Raw genomic sequence first — 22,700 nt, 5'->3', positions numbered from 1 at the left:
GGATTATGCGTGAAGTTACAGGGGGTGCGAACCCTTGTCCCAGTGGAGGGGGGTGGCTTATATAGAGTACGTTAGCACCCCAGCCAACCCATGTTACAAAGAGTTCAATGTACATAAAGATGAGGCGTTACTGATAACGCCAGCAATAAAGTCTCATAACTGATCATTAATACTATGGAGTGAACGTCTGACCGTTGCCATCCTGAATGACGTTAGATCTTCTATACTCCGAGTGGTTTCTTGTATGGTCGAGTGATGACGTACTGGTCGAATGGAATTGGGATAGCCGAGTGGAGTTGTTAGTCGAGTGGGCATACACTCAGGTTATCTCAGTTGGTAGAACTTGCTGTCCTTTGATTGTCTTTGACTGTAGGGCAGTGTCCTTGGAAGGGGCGTTTAGATCAGGTCTATTGCCCTACCCTAGGTACATATCATCATCAGCGGCCACCCTTGAGGCCTTTCTCTCCTTTCCCGTATGGCCCATTAAGGCCCAATACGAATTCCCGTAACTCTCCAGTACTCCAAAAAATACCCGAATCACTCGGAACCTTTTCGATGTCCGAATATAGCCTTCCAATATATCGATCTTTATGTCTCGACCATCTCGAGACTCCTCGTCATGTCCCCGATCTTATCCGGGACTCCAAACAAACTCCGGTCATCAAATCACATAACTCATAATACAAATCGTCACAGAACGTTAAGCGTGCGGACCCTACAGGTTCAAGAACTATGTAGACATGACCGAGACACATCTCCGGTCAATAACCAATAGCGGAACCTGGATGCTCATACTGGCTCCTACATATTCTACGAAGATTTTTATCGGTCAAACCGCATAACAATATACGTTGTTCCCTTTGTCATCGGTATGTTACTTGCCCTAACTAACTCATTAGTCACATTGCTTGCAAGGCTTATAGTGATGTGCATTACCGAGAGGGCCCAGAGATATCTCTCCGATACTCGGAGTGACAAATCCTAATCTCGATCTATGCCAACTCAACAAACACCATCAGAGACACCTGTAGAGCACCTTTATAATCATCCAGTTACGTTGTGACATTTAGTAGCACACAAAGTGTTCATGCGGTATTCGGGAGTTGCATGATCTCATAGTCATAGAAACATGTATAAGTTATGGAGAAAGCAATAGCAACAAACTAAACGATCGTGTGCTAAGCTAACGGATGGGTCAAGTCAATCACATCATTCACTAATGATGTGATCCCGTTAATCAAATGACAACTCATGTCTATGGTTAGGAAACATAACCATCATTGATTCAACAAGCTAGTCAAGTAGAGACATACTAATGACATTCTGTTTGTCTATGTATTCACACATGTATTAAGTTTCCGGTTAATACAATTCTAGCATGAATAATAAACATTCATCATGATATATCAAATATAAATAACAACTTTATTATTGCCTCTAGGGCATATTTCCTTCATGGACACACTCTCCCCGCTCGTTTCTATGCTTCTCCTAAATAGATCTTGCGTGATCGTATGATTTTTTTTGAAATACTACGTTCCCCAACAGGTAGGCCGAGAAGAGAAAGATGACGGAAAATGGTTGGCGGAAAGAAGTTGGCTGGAAAGGAAGGGGTTGACGGGAAAGAAGATGTCGGGAAAGGGTTGCCGAAACATATTATGAAAACGTGTTGCGGAAAATTAGGCCAGGCTCAAGCGAGGGTGATGGGACAAAATTATGGTCCGAAATATAGTTCCATTAACTCATAAATTTGATACCATGCATCTATCTGCACCGATTGAAACTAATTGTCCACAGATAAAATGACTTATGGGAGGCCAACTAGAGGGTAATAAGCTTACAAGAGGTCGACTAGAGGCAGTGCTTCAACCGACTGGTCAGTCGGCCTGGTGTAAGCCGACTGGACCCTAATCGGCTATGTGTAAGACGATTAGTTATAGTCGGCTTACCCCTAGCCGACGCCGTATTATTTGTGTAATAATATATCAAAAGCGTGTATTATTTCTATAGATTAATAAAAAATATTATTTAAAAAAATTAGCTATGACATGTATACCTGACCAATTAGAAAAGTCATGAAATTAGTTTTGTTCGTCCGTGTTTTTTTATCGTTGTCATGATTCCTTTTTGGACAAATGTCACGATTTGTATTGTGCTGATTTTTGCATGCAATTGCGGTGATTTATGCATTTCACACTATCCACGATGCAAATCCCACCATTCGCTTTACTCATCCATGTGTCGACGCGGCATCCATGTGTCGACGCGGCGCTTCCACAATTCCTTCACTTTTTTTGTTGTTGCATGGACCACAATTCCTTCGCTGCATGTAGCGCTGCGATAGTAGCACGGTAAGGCTAGTCATAGTGAAGAGTAACATACATTAGTGTTATGCATATGACACTAGTCTATATTATTATTTTCATAATGTGAAGTAATATATAAGTAGTGTCATAGGTGGTTGTATTTATTAGCTTGTAGATTTATCTTGTCTTGGAAAGTGTTAGGTCAACTCTACCGCGCGACCCTATCTTGTCCGCCTCCGCCCGTTTGGGGTAAAAGGGACAAATGAGACGGCCCAGCGCGCGGCCGCAAACGGACTTTTGTCCGCTTTCGACCCATCCGTGGCCCAAGTTTGCGCCGCTTTTGGGGTGAAACGGACACCACGCGGACGCGCGGGTTGTCTGCGCGTGTCCTCCCCTGGCCCGCCCGTCGGTGGCACAACACAAGCCTTTTTCTATCCGTCCCCTTCCCTCCCTCCGGCCGCACCCCCTCCATTCTTCCCCTCGCCGCCGCCGCCATTGCAGCCGTGCAGTTCGGACGCGAGCTCGCCCAACCCCTTCCTCTCGGCGCCGCCGAGCTACCCAACCACGACCACCTGGTTTGCGCACCCGCCGGCCGGTTTTGGGGCGGATCCGGTCGGTCTTGAGCTCGGCCGGCTGTGGGAGGCCGGGCCGCGCCATGGACTGGCGGGACACCTCGCCGGAAGGCCCTGGCAGGGCCGCAAGGCCACATGCAGGCAGTGGCTCCTCCTCTAGCCGCTCGGATCTGCACCGTCGGTGGTCCGCCGGCAGATACACGAATGGCGGCTGGCCGGGCTTGGTGCTTGCCCAAAAGCTCGCCGGCGCACCGTTGCCACTCATTAAGTGCGACCACTGCCCAAGGATAGTCGTGCACCGCGTGTCTACAACGCCGGAACATCCCGGATGGGTGTTCATCAAGTGCTTAAACGATGGGGTATGCGCTTTTTTTAGCTTCGGTTTGTGCTCTAGATTTGACTAGTTGTGCTAACTTCAAATTTTATTGTGTAGAATGGATGCAAGTTTTGGTATTGGGAAGAAGACTATATCGATATATTGATAGAGCGAAATTTAGTACATGTTCGTGCACTTTTAGCTAGTATAGAGGCTGTAAATGAGACAAGTGCATTTGTTGCTAGATTAGAGGCTAGCCACGAGACTAGGTGTGAGGAGGAAGCAACATCTACATCTGGCTTGAAGAAGAAAGGAGGATGCCAGATCGAGCCTCCTCCTCCACAGATCAACAACGAGTGCACCGAGAAGGCCCTAACCCAACTCAAGGGAGCAGTTATGAAAGTTGGGTATCTTCTAAAATGTATTCTTGTGTTCTTGTTTTCTTTGGTCTTATTTTACTAGTCAAAATATGATGATGTATTTTTCATATACCAAAAATGAATGATAAAATAAAGTTAAGGATTTGCAAAGAAATAATACGCAGACAGGATGCGGCCAGGATGCGTCCGCGCGCTGGGCGCACGGCCACCGCATCCCAGAACACGAACCCAAATCCCTACCCAAACAGACAGAATCCGGACAAAACGGACGTCCGTTTAGGGTCGCGCGGTGGAGTTTGCCTTATGTGATGGTAACATATTATGTTACTCTAAACATTTTTCTCCTCATTAACTACATGCCTAAAGAAGATTTTTGAGGTGTGTTATGTTACTAGCGCTAAGTTACTCTCACTATGACCAGCCTATAGAAGATTTTTTTTATAACCGGTAAAGAAGATCTCACCGTACGTGAAAGGGCGCGTAAGATTCTGTCGGTAATTTTTCGATAATCATTTCTATCGGGGAATTACGTGGATATAGGCAGGTGATGCGATACGTACGCTCGGGAAACGCTTCCTGGATCATCACTTCGACATAAAACGCTCCTTTCTGCTCTTTCTCCTACCCCGCCTGTTCACCTCAGATCCCGATCTTCCTATCGATTCCTGTCGTCGCCGCCCCCATGTCGAGGCCGCCGCCCCCTTGCACGCCGCAAAACCCTACCCCGGCTCCCAGACCGGGCGGTCCCTCTCCCTCCTCCATTCTTCCGGCTTCCTTCTCTAACCTCCAGATCTCCCGCGCCCCCCCGCCATTTGCTTCCGTCGGGCTTCCGCAAGGGGATGGCCCCGTGGCGTCGTCGATCCGGGGTCCGCAGGCACCCCCTCCTGGCACCCGCCCGTTCCCTGGTACTCCGTCGCCGCCGGGCTCGCTCTTCGCCCGCACAGCGCCGTCGGTCCAGCAGTCTCCTCCCTTTGGCGCTCCACTCGCGGCGCAGTCGTTACAGCCGCAGAGGCCTCCCTTCAATGGCCCGCCGCCCGTGCTGCCGGCGCAGGTGCAACGAGCGCCATTTGGAGGTCCGCCCGCGGCATCCCAGCCTCTTCCGTTCGGTGGGCCACCTGCTGCGGTGTCGCAGCCTGCCCCTTTCGGTGTCTCTCCTGTAGCAACAGCCCAATCTGCTCCATTGGGTGCCCCTCCGTATTCAGCAGCTCAGCCACCACCGTTTAGCGGGCTGTCTGGGGCAGTGTCTCGACCTGCCTACTCTGGTGGGTCGATCCCCCCGTTTGGGGCTGCACGGGGACCCTCGCAGCAGGGTGCTTATGGTGGGCCTCCGCAGTTTGGCGGGGAGAGACCAGGATTGCAGACTCCGCTATTTGGGGCTCAGACCGCACCTGCATCTCAGCCACCACCGTTCATGGGGGTTCCTGGGGCTAATGCACCAGCATTTCGGCCTCCAGGGTGGCAAGGGCAGACACGACCAGTGAGTGTTCTTATTAAGTTTCAAAAAGTGTTTGAAATGGAAGAGATTTTAGCGAGTAAATAAATTTGGAACTAAGACTGGGCAGTTGTAGCACCCGAACTGTTTGTTGCACATGATTCAAAATAACTAATGTCCAAAATTATCACTAGATTCGTTTTGAAATGTACTTTCGTAATATACCAATTTTCTAGACCTTGGTAGCAAGGATGCTTCCTTTTCCCCCTTATCTATGATATGTCTGCAGAACTATGGTCTAGAGGCTGATAAGAAACTCACTATTCCTGTCGTGTGTGTGATTTGGCATGCCTTGGTGAAGGATTATTATTTTTAGTGTTTCACATATACCTTCATAGATTGTTGGGTTCAATATTGAATCGTAATGATTTGTTCTATCAAGGTGACATGTTCTAAGGATGTTATAGTTTGTTTTCTCAAAAAGTGTCTTCTGGAAAGTAATGGTTTACTCCCTCCGTCCGTGAATAAGTGTACATCTAGATTTGGTCCCAAGTCAAAGTTTTAAAACTTTGACCAACTTTATCGGGAAAAGTAGCAGCATCTATGGCACTAAAGTAGTATCACTAGATTCGTTTTGAAATGTACTTTCGTAATATACCAATTTTATGTCATATATGTTACTATTATTTTTTATAAGGTTGGTCAAAATTTTAAAACTTTGACTTGGAACAAAACGTAGAAGTACACATATTCGTGGACGAAGGGAGTATGGTTCAACTTTGTTTGAAAACAATTGAAACATACATGCGCATGAATGTTCTAGACTATTCCCCGTGAAGTATTGACTAAGATGGCATGTGTAAGTCAGGGTTTTCTCATGTTTGGATATTTTAGGAGGTAGCTGATTATTCACCTAGATGATTGATTATCACAATTTTCATGAAAAAAATGTATTTCTCTTCTATTGGAGTTTTTTGATGGAATACCTCAGACCTTACATAATTGAGTTATTATGATGCATGGAGCCTAATTTGTGCCCTTTAGGTGTTCTGTTTACATGATCGATCCTTACTGGTGTGATGGTAAGAGATATATTGTCTTCCTTTTATCTTTGTTTTGTGGATGCTATGCTTGAATTTTATATTGTCAGAGCCTGATATTTATGGCCTTAAGCTGATCTTCTTCAACTTCTAGGGAACCGTGAGAATGCCTGGCATGCCTGGTGCCATGCCGCCTAATGCACTAGGCCAGGGGATGCCATCCACACCCACCATGCCATACTCTCCCCATGCTGGAGCCCAGGTTTCTACCCCATCCAAAATTGACCCTAATCAGATTCCACGTCCTATTACCGAGACGTCAGTTGTCATTTTTGAGACTCGGCAAGCTGGCCAAGCAGCTGTTCCGCCGGTATGTGTATCTGTAATTAGAAATATATGCGTCTACTCTGACAACGCTGCTTCCAGACGTTTCTCACTAGACTATACTTGTTAATTTCATCTAACAGCATTGCTGCTGATCGTAGGCTGCATCAAGTGAATTTATTGTGAAGGACACCGGCAATTGCAGTCCCCGTTTGATGCGGTGCACCATGAATCAGGTTCGATTTGATCAATATTCTGTTTTCTTCTTTGGTCGTAAGTTTCCTTTCTAAACTGCTCCGTTTCCCTATCCTGTTAGATACCATGTACGGGTGATCTCTTGACAACATCAGGAATGCCATTGGCTATAATGGTGCAACCTTTTGCTCTTCCCCATCCTTCTGAGGAGGCTATCCAGGTGTTTCTCAGTTTTGGCGCTTAAAGTAACCCAAAGAGCAATTAATCTCCACTGGTGACAGTTATACTGATCTATGCTTGTTACACATTAGGAATATTTGCTAGGTTTGGAATTATGAGTGTCATTGTGTGAAATTATTTACTGTCATCAACTTTTAGATACTCACAACCATCTAATTGTGTAGTACCTAAAAGTTGACTTCAATGGAATCTTTTGGTTCTAAATACCACACCTTGCTGATGTGCCGATTCTTCAGTCATCATTTATTCTATATGTTGGCACATTCACCAAAAGGTGAGCAGGTAATTGCAATTAACAGGATTTCGTGCGCTCTCCATGTGATTGTTTGTATACCCTGCCCAAGTGATTGACGCTAGGATTCTGCTACTGCACTTGTCTTCTGGGAACAGCATATCACTTTGATACGACGAACACTGTGTGGAATGCTTTAAACTAGCTTAATGTTCTCTATTATAAATGTTTGCGCCTGCCCCCATTCCTCTCCCACCTGCAATCACCGCGCTGTAGGGTGGGCCCTTATGTCAACTGCTGCCCATTCATGCCCTCGCTATATTGACTTCCTGAGTTCCTCTCCCTTGATTCTTTTCATTCTCCACAAAATCTTGGTCTTGAATCTTATCGCAGTCGATGTCTTTGAGGGAAGATGGCTTCCTTCCAGTGGCCAATTTTAAGGGAGCTCACAGCACATTATTTCCTAGCCACCTAAACCGTTCCTGGGGTGGCATAAGGCAGGCATAAAGGTTCTTGCTTGATCAACCATCCAAGGGCTAATTGTCCACTTGATTCCTCAGTCTCAACTTGTTTTGTTCCCTCCATCATCTCTAAACAACACCTTTCTCTGCCTAGGCCTGCTCTCCCACTTCCCTGGCGAAGCTTTGGTGAGAATAGACGGTGTCACACCCCTACCTGCAAAAAATGGGCCTGACCTGCAGTTTGATAGGAAGCAACCCGCCCCCAGATGTCTTTTTTTGTGAGCAAAGCTGCATCATACATGTAAACCAGTCCGAGCCCATAGAAGCTGTTTCTCCAACATAAAGTGGGCACACCCAGTCTCTCACCGTCCAAATAAGACCCCCCCCCCCCCCCCCCAATGAACAACTTGGATGACTTAAATTCTGGGCACACACCTAGTAAGAACACTGTAGCGATAGCAGAAAGTACTGTATACAGATCTTTTCTGTAGCAATAGTTTTGCTCCCTTCCATTTCCTGATTGCCTGGACAGACAGCTTCAAAGCACCTAATGATAAATCTGTTTTGATTAGGAAATCTTGTTCATTTTGCTTTGAACTTGACCCAGCTTCTTATTGTAGCTCGTGGATTTTGGGGAGATGGGCCCTATCAGGTGTTCTCGCTGCAAAGCGTACATAAATCCATTCATGAGATTCGTTGATCAAGGGAAAATTTTCATCTGTAACTTATGTGGTAAGGGACTAAGGCTTGCTAGTTGAACGCGCAGTTCAGCTTCCCTATCATTTCAAGCTGCCACTAGAAATATTTTCGTCCTTTGGCAGTAGACCATGTTCATATGAAATTAAATTATCATTAAAAGTCTGATGCTATCTCATTCTCTTCCTTGAGAAGACGGCACTATTAAAGTTCACTTCTTCCGTGTCAGGGTTTTCCCTCTTTTTTGTCTCGTAGCTCTATACTATTTTCATAAAATGTTGTTAAATTATGCAACTAAAGCTACTTCCCATTAAACAATGCACACTGATTTTGCAGGATTTAGCAATGATACTCCAAGGGAGTACTTGTGCAACTTAGGGCCTGATGGTAGGCGACGTGATGCTGATGACAGGCCTGAGTTATGTAGAGGAACAGTTGAATTCATTGCCACCAAGGAATTTCTGGTATGCCCATGCCTTGTTGAGCCTTTTTGTAACTTCATCTTAGCAAGATTTGTCAACTGTAGCGTAGTACTAGCTAAATTGCACTCTCAGTATAGGGGGGATACGGATACATAAATACGTCACTTTTGAAAAGCGCTGACGGGGATACATTTGACTATTTTGATGATGATGATGATGATAATAATAATAATAATATGTTATCAATTAGTCATCGAGCCATTTAGCATGTATTTAGTCAGTGCAGTCCATTCTCTTCTATCTTCTTGTCCATTATTCCAACAAAAGCCAAGAACAAACAGCCAAACAGCAACAGCAAGTTAGCAAACATAAAAGTTCAATATTGTCCGAGAGATCTACAGGACCATAGGGAGCTACTCTACTGGAGAGGAAGAGGAGAGGGAGCACCACATCGTATTAGGGTTGAGTCTTACTGGGCTGGTCCGTATCAGGGGAGGTACAATCATGTATCGGCCACACATCGGAGACGAATCCTTGTCAGATGCGGTATCCAATACGGATGCGCTGTATCCAGCACGTATCCGTGTTTTTAGAGGACTGGTAGTTATATCTTGTGGCCTTACCGTTTGTATTAACGATTTGGTTTTATTTGATTGATCAGCATGTAACCAGGATAACTTGTATTGTATTTTGCACCATATCTGCTCTTTTTTCTTCATATTTTAGTTTTGCCATTTGGTACCATGGTAACGATAATTACTTCATTCATTTCAGGTCCGGGAACCAATGCCAGCTGTCTATTTCTTCCTTGTTGATGTCTCCATGAATGCCATACAGACTGGTGCAACTGCTGCGGCTTGCAGTGCAATATCCCAGTCTCTTTCTGATCTTCCTGTAAGTTTACATGTTATTTTCTATACATTTAGCATATACACATAATATGAGCTCAATGCATTAACTTCTGCTTAGATTCCATAATATCAAGTTGCTGCTGGTTTATCATTTAGCACAAGTCTTCTTCTGGCACCTATCATCCTCGCCAAACTGAATTTGTCATGGTTACAGTTTTGCCACACAATTTCCTTATTTTTTAGCTATAACCTATAAATCACGTTAGATGACTAGCTGTGTTAATTAGTTACTGCTTTGGATGATTATATGGTAACTTATGTCAGTTGCAAACTCAAGAAATTCAGATAGTCATATAGATCTGACCAGAAACTGGCAGTAAACTTTCTGGTTATGGGGAATTGATGTTTTGCAACTTCAAGCGCCGGCTTCTGAGGATGTGCTGCCGATTATCTCACTGATTTGTTGGTCCTGGAACAATGCAGTAGCAAATCCTCAATGTCCCATCTGTTAGCCTGAACTCTCCTCTCACGGTGGGGACGAACGCGCACAGGAGATTTCTTGTTCTGGGCAACAGATGCTTATTTTACATCCATGGGGTACACATCCTTTTATAGGACTTGCTCAAACTGACCTAGCCCTCTTAAGAGTACTACTCTGAATATAGCCAACGTAAATTCTAACTTTGCTGTGGCTACTACTTGCTGGATCCCTTTCTTACTAAGGCAACTGGTGGTCAGATTTCTTTTGACTACTCTCACCGTCATACTAGACGTGTCCTGTACCTTCTTCCTTTCCCAAGTCTTAACATAATCACTGTTAGGATCCGACCCGTGGTTCAGTCTATTACAAGGTAATCAAGCTCACATACAAGGAATTGGTGAAGGAAGATGAAGATAGGAGGAAGCACAGGAGGTAGGAGAAGGGAAGGGGGAACCCGCCATTGCCTTTGCCTGATCCAAGCCCGGATGGCTAGCTCGTTGCTGTCCCCTGTAGATATATAGCTGGTAGCTCTTGCTGGTTCTCGACGGCCCAGGCCCATGTGCTGGTTGCTCTTGGTGGGCTGGCTGCCTTGCCGTGGGTCAACGTGGCCGTGATAGTAATTGGGTCGCTGACATCCCTTCCTCCTTAACGGCCGGCTTGCCCCCAAGCCGGTGCTCGTTCTTTGCTGGTTCTGCAAAATCCAATCCTCCTGGATCCCATTGAGCATAAGACGAAGTTGTCGGTTGAAGTGACTGTACCGCATGTTGTTCATTGTTGTGTGCAGTGCTCTGAAACTCCTTCGGGGTTGAGCGTCCCAGACATGCAGCAAGGACATCTGCATCTGGGTAAGTGCCCCAAGAGAAGCACCACCAATGGCTTGACAAGATATTAACATGATCAGCACAGATCCACAATGGAGTGATTTCCCAAAGAACTCCAGTGAGGTGTAGAAACTCTGAATTAGTTCTTCGCATATTGCTGCTGAATCGTGTAGAAATTTGTGGTGGAACAAGAGGTGACCATGGAGGCTTGGGTTGCAACAAGACCAAATGCTCTCCTGGTTTTGGAATAAGTAGTTCCAACTCAATCAGAAGGAGCCCACTCCCTTCCACTGAGATGCCAAAGCATATACCATTTGTAAGTGATTTTGTTGCTTGCCCCTATATGATACTGGCTTCTCCACTTATGAAACATGTCACTTAGCTGCCCAACAAGATGCACCAACAGTTCAACGACCACCGTGCATTGGTTCCCATAGAAATATGCATCAGAACAGGGGACGGAACTAGCTTGCAGGAAATTAGGCTTCAACAGTCTCCATTCATATTGTCCGCTCCACTTATACTTGAGCAGATTGCCACCCGCTTGTATACTGGCACATATAGGAACTACCCAGTGATGTACTAAATCATGGGAATCTCTAGTGCGCCAAAATTTTGCAAAGTAATAACTACCCGCCAACTCAGTGACGTGCTCGTGAACCCAATGGTAGAGCAACTGTACTGCCTGACAAGTGCATAAAAATATGATCCTGGTAGCTTCAGCTGGGCATTTTTTTACTGAACCAAAACATCGGTTGGGCGTCATGAGCGTGAAATTCATAAGAGGACTGGACCCAACAGATGACTAGCCGCTGTTCTGCAATACCCAAGGTCAGATCATCAATAAATTGTTTTATTGGATGACTCGGGACAGGAATATAGCTTGGCATCATGGGGATCCAGCAAGCACCCGTCTCAGAAAGATTCCAATGCACCTGAGTTGTACAAACAAGAAGTGGTCGCTGATTGGAACAAAGTATCAACGCCCACTCCTGAGAAATTCCCTGGTCAAACTTGCAAATAGCAGCAACACAGACTTCATCTGATTTCAGATATGCTGGAACACAATTGGTTGATATAAGATGCTGGCAATCACCTTTTTCCAAAGCTTCAGTACTGGTCATCTTGTGCAAAAAGTACAAATGAACTAGAATCATGTGTTGAATTCCCACCAAAAGAAGAAGACGCTTGTATTTTCACCAGAGTACAAATGGTATGCAATTTGGTCCACACTTGAAGGAGCAACACTCCAGGCTGATTAGCTCGGCAAACTGAATTCTTGTTTTTGAAACATCAACTACTTGTTCAGGTCTGAATTCACTATCAAAACGACCACTCCCCTTTAATTTCTCTTGGTTCAGAAAGTGCCATTGTACTGACATGCTCATAATCTGTTGTTTATTGTGCCCAAACTGCAGCTTTGCACCCGGCAAACAACAGAAAGACTCGTCCATGGAATTCGACTGACGATAAGGAACTTGAGGAGAACTCACATCGCTGAATGGTAATGGTACTAGCTCACCACTGAACCCTGAAACTTCATGAGGTTGGTGATGTGTACGTGAAGATGGCTCCTCGAGATAGCATGCAACTGAATCATATTTGAGCGACCGCCACTGTCTTGGTCTGAATAGGTGATCCATTTGACCGATCTTATAAGTAATTTTCAGCAAGCATCACCAGGTTTCTCTCGTGATTTTTGGATCAGTAGGACCATGAGCACAAAACTGAAATTCCACTGTCGGTAGCTCTGACCATAACTGTACTGCTTGGCAATTGCTTGAGAATGATGAACACAGTAGTTTCAGGTGCACCCCTTGGCGACATCTCAGGGATTCTGTCGGAGAAGTCAGAGCACTTATAGCAGCATGTTCCCTTATGTGATTCTCAGAATACTTCCAACGCCCCTGCTCAAGAACAACTGAAAACTGATGCTCAATAGGTTCCAATGAACAAACAACATGGATAGTGGTAGTCACCAGTGAAGCAAAATTGTCAATAGCAGTACAATATTCATCTGGAAGCTTGCACTTGGGCAATTCTAACTACACTGATACTGCCGGGCAATTGCTTGAAAATGATGGCCATGGTAGTTTCAGCTGCATACTTTGCAAATATTTCCCAGGTCTTCTCAGAGAATCTAGAATACTAGAAAAATGATTCATCGCAGATGTAACTTGTGACAGCAGCCCAACGTGCTTCCGATTCAGTTCAGGAGAGCAAGCTAAGGACGGCCATGGCATGGGCCGTTTTAAGTTTCCATCTGCATAATGTCTCCAAAACGATGGCCATCTCGTAGCAACAGCCACGAAGGTGTCGCTGCTGGGTGGAGCACATACTTCTGTAGGTTTGTGTGGCAACGGGTGCATTGCGCCGAACACCTTGTCAGCGTCGATGCAGTAAGGTCGCTGGAGACGTTGTGGACGACGGTGTGGTCCACCTCGCTCGTCACTGGGGTGGTGTTGACAGTGAGGGCATCGAGCTCTTGCACACCGGCCTTGGGGTCAACATCGGTGGTGGTTGCCACAGGGGGAAGGACCTTGGTGGTGCTGGTGCAGATGGAAGGCGTTGCATGAACAGTCGTGATCGGCACGACCTCTTGGTGGATGAGATCGACCGCGGGCTTGAGGTGGACAGTTGTGGTGGCGGTGTGGACCTCGTCGACGCTGGCGATGGTGACTACCTGGGTCGGACATTCTGTCGAATAGGTGACTGGCATCATCTTGATGGAAGCAAGGGACGCGCCGGGGTTGAGCTCGAAGGTCTCGTGGGCCTTGGTGGTAGAGGAAGAGTTATCGGGGATGACCATCGGGACACTGGAGTCGTCGGTGAGGCCGCTATCTGCTGCCGTGGCCATGGGACACGCCGGCTGCGGGGTCGACATGCCCGTGAGGATCTTCAACATCAGCGTGTATTGCTTGTCCATGGCGTCATAACGTGCCATGGTCCGCGCATGGTAATCGTCCAGGTAGGCCTTCAGGTCCGGATGCATGGTGGTGGAAGGAATTGATGAACTGAGAAAAAAAATTAGGCAAAAATTAGACGAACTCAGAAGAATTTGTGGCGAATCAGAAGGGTGGAAGGAGGCTCTGATGCCATGATGTTAGGATCCGACCCGTGGTTCAGTCCAGTACAAGGTAATCAAGCTCACATACAAGGAATTGGTTAAGGAAGATGAAGATAGGAGGAAGCACAGGAGGTAGGAGAAGGGAAGGGGGAAGCCGCCGTTGCCTTTGCCTGATCCAAGCCCGGATGGCTAGCTCGTTGCTGTCCCCTGTAGATATATAGCTGTTAGCTCTTGCTGGTTCTCGACGGCCCAGGCCCATGTGCTGGTCGCTCTTGGTGGGCTGGCTGCCTTGCCGTGGTTCAACGTGGCCGTGATAGTAATTGGGTCGCTGACAATCACCCTCTTAATCTTGTTCCCTTAGAATCAGCGATGCAGATCACCCACATCTTTAGGTCCTCTCATGGCGACATTGCACCATGTACCTGACGACGACCAACTCAAGCATGGGGCATGCACTACTTAATAGCCTCAACATGGACACACCGTGTTTCTAGCCACATGCAACTACCGACAAATTAGTACCCTCCAGCTAACACACATGCTGCAATCCATGAACGTTGCTTGCATGCAATTGCTAGACTAGAATTAATTCCAAGATTTAAGATGTTCAAAAAATTCTGAAACTTTTTTAGCACATTCATACAACATCAATGTGGGTTTGTCACAAAATTTCAAGCCAAAGTACAAACAATAACTCGAAAAACAAAAATGACCAATTCAACACTAAATAGTATGTAACATAACTTGGGCTCTAGATTTGGCCCAAAAAATCTAGAGCCCAAAAAATAACTCACATTGATGTCAAATTTGTTAATTTTTATATCTCAAAAAATATTTCAACTTTTTGTATGAAATTTTGTGACATCATACATTGATGTTACATTAACGTGCTAGATTTTTTTTCAGATTTTTTAAAACATTCTATGGCATCTGGTGCACCGGTAGCACCACAAGTGCGGGTGCACCGGATACATTCCCTGCTGTACGAAGTGTACAACACAAGTGTTGAAGGAACTACTTAAACGTGCGGGGCTAGATATCACTCGAGGCAGAAATAGGCCAATGTGGCAGCAGGAGTTCAATCCAAAACTCCTAGGGCACAAGTGTCGGTTCCTGGATGGATCAGCCTTGGATTTGAGGTGGATCAAGAACAAGAAAATGAGGAAAAGTATGAAATCACCAAGAACAGTGAGGAACTTGTGTATATGGTGTATGTATGTAAAGGTATTACTGTATTGATAATAACCAATATTTGGCTGAATAGTTGATTGATACCCCTCTCTTAGGTTACAAGGCCTTATATAGGCTAGGGAATTACAGTGGCTTAACTTGAAAGTAAAATAAAGGAAAAAGCAGCAAAAAGGGGAAACAGAGATATCCATAGATCAGGTCTTCTTCTCATCCTAGCCCTCCAATCTTCTCTCTTATCTTTTCCCATTAGTACCTGACAACAAGATCTACTCCAAGATCTTAGATAAGAACACCAAGTTCTATTATAGGTAGTGGGGGTACATAGTTTGGTTACAAATAGAGGTGGGGCCCTCTATTGATAGGGCTTTTGGAAGCCTTCACATCTCACTTCTACTAATGGCTAGAACATTATAGAAAACATTACCTAAGGCTAAGATTCACCATTCCACTCATAGCTACTCATAGCTAGAAGACTAGAAAATAGTAGATAGGGTTGAGAAAAGAAAAGAAATACTAGACTAGAGTAGGAAGTATCTAGAAGTAGCCAAACAGTATTGACATATGATTTTATTTTTATTATTTTCATCTATTGTTCCTCATCAGTCTCCCCTGGTAGTTTGGAACTCGACCTCGAGTTATCTTCATAGAGTGCCTCTTCTGGGCGGTAGAGAGTCTAGTCTGCACCATTGAAAGTGTTGGATATACCCATGTCGTTTGGAAGATCTATCACATAAGCATTATCATTTATCTTCCTCATAATAGAGAAGGGCACATACCTTCATTGCCTAAGCTTACCTTCAACAACTGAAGGCAGCCTCCCTTTTCGGAGGTAGACCATCACCTTATCACCAACTTGGAATGATTTCAGCCTCCTTTTGCGGTCAACAAGTTGTTCATATAACTGATTTTGTGCTTCCAGAACACAACAGATTTCTTCAAATAACTCGGTGTGATTATGAGCAAAGGACAATGCTGATTTTGAGTTTCTCTTTGATGGTATTCATCAGGTCCACCACATGTGTTGGAACTTTAGTGTAGACAATGGAAAAAGGATTCCTTCCTATGGATCTATGTTTGGAGTTATTGCAAGAGAACTCTGCAAAAGATAAAGCCAAATTCAATTGTCACTTTCTTTCTCCACAAATTCAATGGATCAATCAGCTCAAAAAAAAAATTCAATGGATCAGATTACCCAAAAATTGTTCACCACTTTGGTTTGTCCATCTGTTTGTGGATGGGCAGTGCTATTTTTTTTAATTCAATGTTGAATTGCTTCCACAAAGTGAGCCAAATTGCAGCAAAAAACTTGCTACCACGGCCTGAGACGATGGACCTTGGAATGCCATGAAGTCTGACCACTTCTCTAAAGAATAGGTTTGCCACATGATGAGAGTCTGTTGTCTTGCGACATGGAATAAAATGAGCCATTTAGAGAATTTGTCCACAACCACAAACACATCATCACTCCCTCGCCTTGTTCTTGGCAAACCCAAGACGACGTCCATAGAGATATCCCCCCATGGAGCAACAGGAACAGGCAAAGCCATGTGTAACCTTGTGTTTTGAACTTGGCCTTTGCAGGTTTGACATATGGGGCATCGCAACAAACTTTCCAGTATCCCTCTTTCGTTTTGGCCAAAAGTAACGAGCTTGTAGGTTAGCGATAGTCGTGTCCCGTCCAACATGGCCACTAGGATCGCTGGAATGGACCGCTCTGATCAGTTTGTCACGTAGAGAGCTTCTTGGGATGCACAAACGATCATTTTTGAAGAGATAGCCATTCTGCACCAAATAGTCATCACCTAATGGTTGGCCCCAATTGTGCTTTACCCAAACGAAACTGCTCCACAGACAACAAGTGCAACCCGATTCCCGCACGACCATAGAATCTCAATCGAGCGGCTGTTTCCTTTTAAGTCGCATGCATGGGCGGCTGGATTTCCACCGTCGTGCAGGAATCGTTCAACTGTTGTCATCCATATAGCACGATTCTTACCCAAACATGGCCAAAGTCTTCGTCATCCTCACTCCTTTATTTGATTCATGCCAGGAAGTTCAGCCTCAAAATAAGTCAAGAGACATGCATGATGACTCAAAGCATCGATCACTCGTTTGGTTGCTCTAGATTTATGCACAGTGAGATAGTTAAATCTCTCCAAATATGCCACCCATCTTGCTAGCATGCGATCAACATGTTTTTGATTTCTAAAATGCTTCAAGGATTGATTGTCAGTGTAAACGATACTCTTTAGGCGGCAAATAGACTTCCCAAGTTTTTAAAGCTCAAAAAACTGCATATAATTCTTACCGGTAAGTACTCCATTTCTATCTAGCTTTGCTTAACTTCTCAGTTCTCACTAAAGAAAGCAATGTGCATCCTTTCTTGAGATAGAACAGCTCCAATGCCTACTCCACTTGCATCACACTCCAACTAGTCTTGTGATAGTTTTTGCTTGATCTCATTGAAACTAGCTTTAGCCGTTTCTGTCCACTGGAACTTCCCTTTATTCAAGCACCTGGTAATTGGTGCCATGATATTCTTCACAAATCGCCTATAGAAAGTTGCAAGGCCATGAAAACTTCTTACATCAGAAATGGTATTCGGAGTTGGCCATTCTCGGATTGCTTCAACCTTAGAATCATCAACACGAATACCGTCGCATGTTATGACAAATCCTTGGAAAAGAAGTTGTGTTTGCAGGAAAACTTATTTCCTCAAGTTGACGTAGAGCTCATTTTCCTTTGGTACTCCTAGCACTTTCCGAATGTGATCAAAGTGTTCATCCTCATCCTTACTATAGATCAAGATGTCATCAAAATAAACCACAACAAAGTGAGATAAGAAGGGCAGAAAGACTTGGTTCATCAAGTGCATAGGGGTACTTGGTCCATTTGAGAGTCCAATTGGCATGACTAGCCATTGAAACAACCATTCCTTTGTCTTGAAGGCTGTTCTCCATTCATCCCTGGGTCTGATGCAAATTTGATGATACCCGCTTCTTAAATCTAGCTTTGTGAACACTATTGCTCCACTAAGCTGATCCAACGTATTGTCCAGACGGGGAATAGGGAATCTTTACCTTACAATGATCTTGTTGATGGCTCTATTGTCCACACATATAAGCCAAGATCATAGAAAATGGGGGAGGTATGAATTATATAGGTGCTTGAGGTGGAAGAGGAAGTGAGGGTACAAGGGTAATTCCCAGTCACTACTCGCAGGCAGGCCCGTGTGTACTGGGTAAATTGGCTCAGTGCACGGGGTGCCCAGAAGGTTTTGAAGGGGTCCCGTGCCCATGGGGTCCTGGAGCCCGTGTGTGCGGGGTGTCCAGAGAGTTTTTGGGGTACCCGTGCGCACGGGATACATGGCCCCATGTGCACGGGGTGTCCAGAGAGCCTTTTTCTTGTCTTAAGCTGCTGGGCACCTTCTTCTCCAGTGACCACAAAGCTTTCTACTATCTTCGGCTGCTGGGACCTTCTTCTGTGTTGTCCAGGGGCCCCATGTGCATGGGGTGTCCAGAGAGCTTTCTCTTATCTTGAGTTGTTGGCCACCTTCTTCTGTGCTTCCTTCCTGTTGTTCTTCATGGAGCCGGTGTTCCTTCCTCACTTCTCCCTGTTGATTGTCGTTGTACTTAATCACACATAGGGTCCCCCTGTGAGGTAGTAGCCTAAGTATTATCTAAGTGCATACGGAGGTCAAGCAGGAAAGAGTTTAGCTCGATTTCTATGGCACGTGCGCGAGCCCTTGTTATGGGTCCATTTGGAGCTTGTTGTGTAGCTGGTGTTTGCATGGTGATGTCCATGGGCTGCTTCCCTCTACTTCGGCTTGCACATCGTCTTTTTGCCCTTCTCGCCACTAGATGATGCGCCTTGCATGCGTTGGTGTTGATGAGATGTCCATTCCTCTGCCAGGAGGAGCTTCTCGACGCTGTTGCCCACATCATCGAGGTCGTAGTTCTCTTCCACGGGCAGCAGGCGGCCTTTGAGCTCTTCAATTGTCAACGTCTTGAGGTCGATCAAGGATTTGATGGCCATTGCCATCCGCCGTTACTTGCGTGGCACCACACGCAGAAACTTGCATGGCCTGGTGCTTGGTGATGGGGTCGTTCAATAGGTGCAAGTCATTGACGATGGCAGTCAGGTGAAGCATGAAATCCTCGATGGATGTATCGTCGTGGGAATGGAGCTCCTCGAACTAGTGGCAGTGGGTCTGCGCCCTCACCTCCCGCACGCACTCACACCCCATGCGAAGGGTATTGAGTGTGTCCTGGCCAGCCTTGGTGTTGTCCTTGTCTTTCAGTGTGCGCACCAGCTGAGGCGGAACCGCTTGCGTCAGCGCCGCCAGTGCAGTGCGATCGTCGCGCTCATCATCGCCAAACTCGACAACCTTCCATAGCCGTTGTGCCTGCAGCTGAACACACATGATCATGGCCCAGTTGGCATAGTTAGTGCGGGTATGCATCGGGTATTGGGCAGAGCTGCCGCCCTCCCTCACGACACTCACTCGCTACAATCTTGTTAGACCTAATCTTCTCATATACCAAAGAGATGCATGCATGAGAAGGAAGAAGTCAAATTGAATTGGATGTCGAGGAACATCATGTCACCTTGTCCAATAGAATATGTCATGACATATGTCATCACTCGCAGTTATCCCTAATTATAAATGAGTGGTCATCTACTTGGGTGTGAGTTGTGCTACTGAGCTGGGCCCAAGAGATTAATCCTGTTTTTCAAACTTTCAAACAACTTTTAAATTGTTTGAAGGCTCAAATTCGATCCAAATCCTATGGACTTTTTATGTGGCTTCACTAGATTATTTCGAGTCCACACAACTTCATTTCTGGGACTTTTAAGCTTATAGTTTTATTTCTAAAAATATAAATCCAATTTAAATTCAAATGGAGGTTTGATCTACAAGTGTGTCATTTATCTTTCCAATATTCTTGAAAATTTATAGGGAGACTTCACATATATAGAGGCAACTTTGAGAAATTTTCTAGGATTTCTGAAGGACATATATAACAAACAAACAACAATAAAGCCTTTGTCCAAACAAGTTGGGGTAGGCTAGAGTTGAAACCCAAAAATCTCGAAACCAACTCATGGTTCTATCACGTGGATAGCTAACTTCGACACACCCTTGCCCATGGCTAGTTCTTTGGTGATATTCCAGTCCTTCAGATCTCTCTTAACGGACTCCTCTCATGTCAAGTTTGCTCTACCCCGACCTCTCTAAGTGTATTTATTTTCTTGATGCATTTTATAGCATTTCTATGGTGTTTTGAATTATCCTCATTTTCACAATTAAACAAATGATGCAAAATGATTATGATGCACATTATAACTCCTAATTACACTAGGGCTGTGACAAGTGGCCTTGGATGACACTAGCCTTGCGCTCACTGTGCACACTGGTGTCTGAGTCTCTTTGTCATTAGGCCACCGGCATGACCATGGACAGCACCACGATCACCCTTCCTAGTGCCTTCATGAGTGAATCCAATCAGGAACGAGTAATCGTTACCATTCGCTCACCATCACCATGAGTCCATGATCATGGTGCCTCCTCTTGGTGCTCTCCTAGGAACTCCCTCAAGCGCCCTATCACCTTGACCTCGAACGAAGACATCGCTGAGACATCTCCCCACTGCTCTATCATGCCGTTCATCTGGAATCTGTCTGGTACGGCGGCTAAACAGCTTCTCCACCACTGTATTGCCCTTCAACTCGGTCCCTAGGGAGCGTATCTCCCCCACCATGGAGGTGAATTTGTGGGAGAACCCCATGATGCTCTCCGAGTCCTCCATGATCATGTGGTCAAACTGCCGCTTCACCGTTTGTTTGTCACCTTCTTTACGGGGTCCTCACAAATGCGCATTTGCTTGATTGCCTCCCAGGCTAACTTTGCAGCCTCCTTCTCTGCAATTGCCATCATCATGGCATCCGGCAAGCATTGAGAGGCTGCGGTGAGGGTGCCCTGATTTGTGTCCTCGTCGACCGATGCATTGCCCTCAATCACTGTCCACACACAATGTGAGTGCATGATGAACTTTATCTTCATGGACCAAAAGTGTAGATGGTGTCAGTCAGCATTGGATACTGGACAGGAACGACTCTCGCCCTCACCAGGACGGTTCAGTTTTACCCATGGCCTGCAATAACCAAAGCTCTGATGCTAAATATTGGCCTGAACCTCTCTTCTCTCTTAGTGGACACACACACAAGAGACTTCTTGTTCTGGGCAACCGATGCTTATTACATACATGGGGTACACGTCCTTTTATAGGACTAACTCAAACTGACTGAGCCCTCTTTAGACCGACCTAGCCCTCTTAAGAGTACTACTCTGAATGCAGTTAAAGGTCGATCCCAACTTTGCTGTTACTACTACTTGCTGCGGCTTACTAACTAAGACAACTGGCAGTCAAATTTCTTTTGACTACTCCCACCGTCATACTAGAGATGTCTTGCATCTTCTTCCTTTTCCAAGTCATAACAAGATTAGCTCCAACCCTATCTGGTTCTTTCAACCCTGTTCTAGACATCACTTCTCGCAGTCATGAGGTCTTGGAAAGGGTTAATGCTTATAGGCAATTTATGCAAGCCACATATATCATATTTATCAATTGCACTCTGGTTTGCTATTTGGATTGGGATGTTCGTTACTGGCTCAGTACATGTGTCGGCCTGGTTTCTTTAAAATAATAATATTTTGTGAATAGTTGCGAGGAAAGGATCATAGTTTCACGTACTTACAATGTATAAACTACCAACCTAGGGAAAGTAGCAAGGGAGATAGTTCAGCTGGCCCCACAATGGTAACCCTCAAACTCCAGGTAGTACCCCATGCCCTAAGGATCAGCAGCCTAAGCATCAGCTGCAACCCTACACACATGCATATGAGAAAGCCTAGCAAACGGCTAATTTGGTGGCCACAAAACCAAGGACACACCATAGAACAGAGGAAGGGCAAAGGTGCCGCTAGTATAGAGAGAGTGATATTTTGGCCGGGTACCAGAACGGATCTAAGCATGATATATATAGTTATTCCATAAAAGATTTGAAACCAGAGTGCACGCGGCAAAACTTTTTTTTAGCTGAATCACTATGTTTGACAAACTTGGTGTTTTGTTCTTGGTTAGTTCTCTTTATTTTGCTGATGCAAAAGAATAGAACATAATGATATCGGACTACTTGGAGTCCCCACACTTAGTCCCCTGACATTTTATTCTCTTTTCTAGGAAGGTCCCCGAACGATGGTTGGGATTGCGACATTTGATTCTACTATTCACTTCTATAGTCTGAAACGTGCTCAACAACAGGTATGTTCTGAAAAAGTTTGCTAGCAATACTAAGCATTTTATGCATTGCCCCTTTGGTATTTCAACTAGTAAAAGCTCAAAATATCATAGCAGCTGATCTTTATGACCTGGCAAAGGAAGAAGCAGAATTGTCTATAATCTGCATTTGATATAAACATCCCCATCTTACGTTTTTTTTTGCAATATCACGCCTTCTATAATATTTCTTAAGTTTCCTGCTAATATTTTGACTTTTGAGTATTGAATCTCTTCAAATTTGGCCCAGTCATAGGGTTGCCTACCAACAGCCAATGTCAATCATGCGAATCACTTAAGTTCAGATGTCAAAACAATGAGAAAAAGATTCAA

The 22,700-nt window shown here is 45.1% G+C and overlaps 1 protein-coding gene across 3 annotated transcripts in view; it reads left to right on the top strand.

Annotated features, from left to right (window-relative positions):
* Nucleotides 1-4,141: 4,141 nt before the first annotated feature.
* The window catches only part of LOC125508483 (protein transport protein Sec24-like CEF), a 28,399-nt gene continuing 9,840 nt past the window's right edge, over nt 4,142-22,700 (top strand). For 2 of the 3 annotated variants that reach the window (XM_048673211.1, XM_048673209.1), the window contains exons 1-8: nt 4,143-5,051; nt 6,201-6,416; nt 6,532-6,606; nt 6,687-6,785; nt 8,119-8,230; nt 8,531-8,658; nt 9,391-9,510; nt 22,272-22,352. In XM_048673211.1, coding sequence (XP_048529168.1) covers nt 4,257-5,051; nt 6,201-6,416; nt 6,532-6,606; nt 6,687-6,785; nt 8,119-8,230; nt 8,531-8,658; nt 9,391-9,510; nt 22,272-22,352 — 1,626 coding nt within the window. In that variant the 5' untranslated portion in view covers nt 4,143-4,256. Of the gene's footprint in view, nt 5,052-6,200; nt 6,417-6,531; nt 6,607-6,686; nt 6,786-8,118; nt 8,231-8,530; nt 8,659-9,390; nt 9,511-22,271; nt 22,353-22,700 lie in introns of all 3 variants that reach the window. The other variant, XM_048673210.1, reaches the window with a different exon arrangement.

Source organism: Triticum urartu, chromosome 5 (assembly GCF_003073215.2).
Source record: "Triticum urartu cultivar G1812 chromosome 5, Tu2.1, whole genome shotgun sequence".
Lineage (NCBI taxonomy): Eukaryota > Viridiplantae > Streptophyta > Magnoliopsida > Poales > Poaceae > Triticum > Triticum urartu.
The sequence above is the reverse complement of the archived record's forward strand: the minus strand, read 5'-3'. Positions and strand labels throughout refer to the sequence as shown.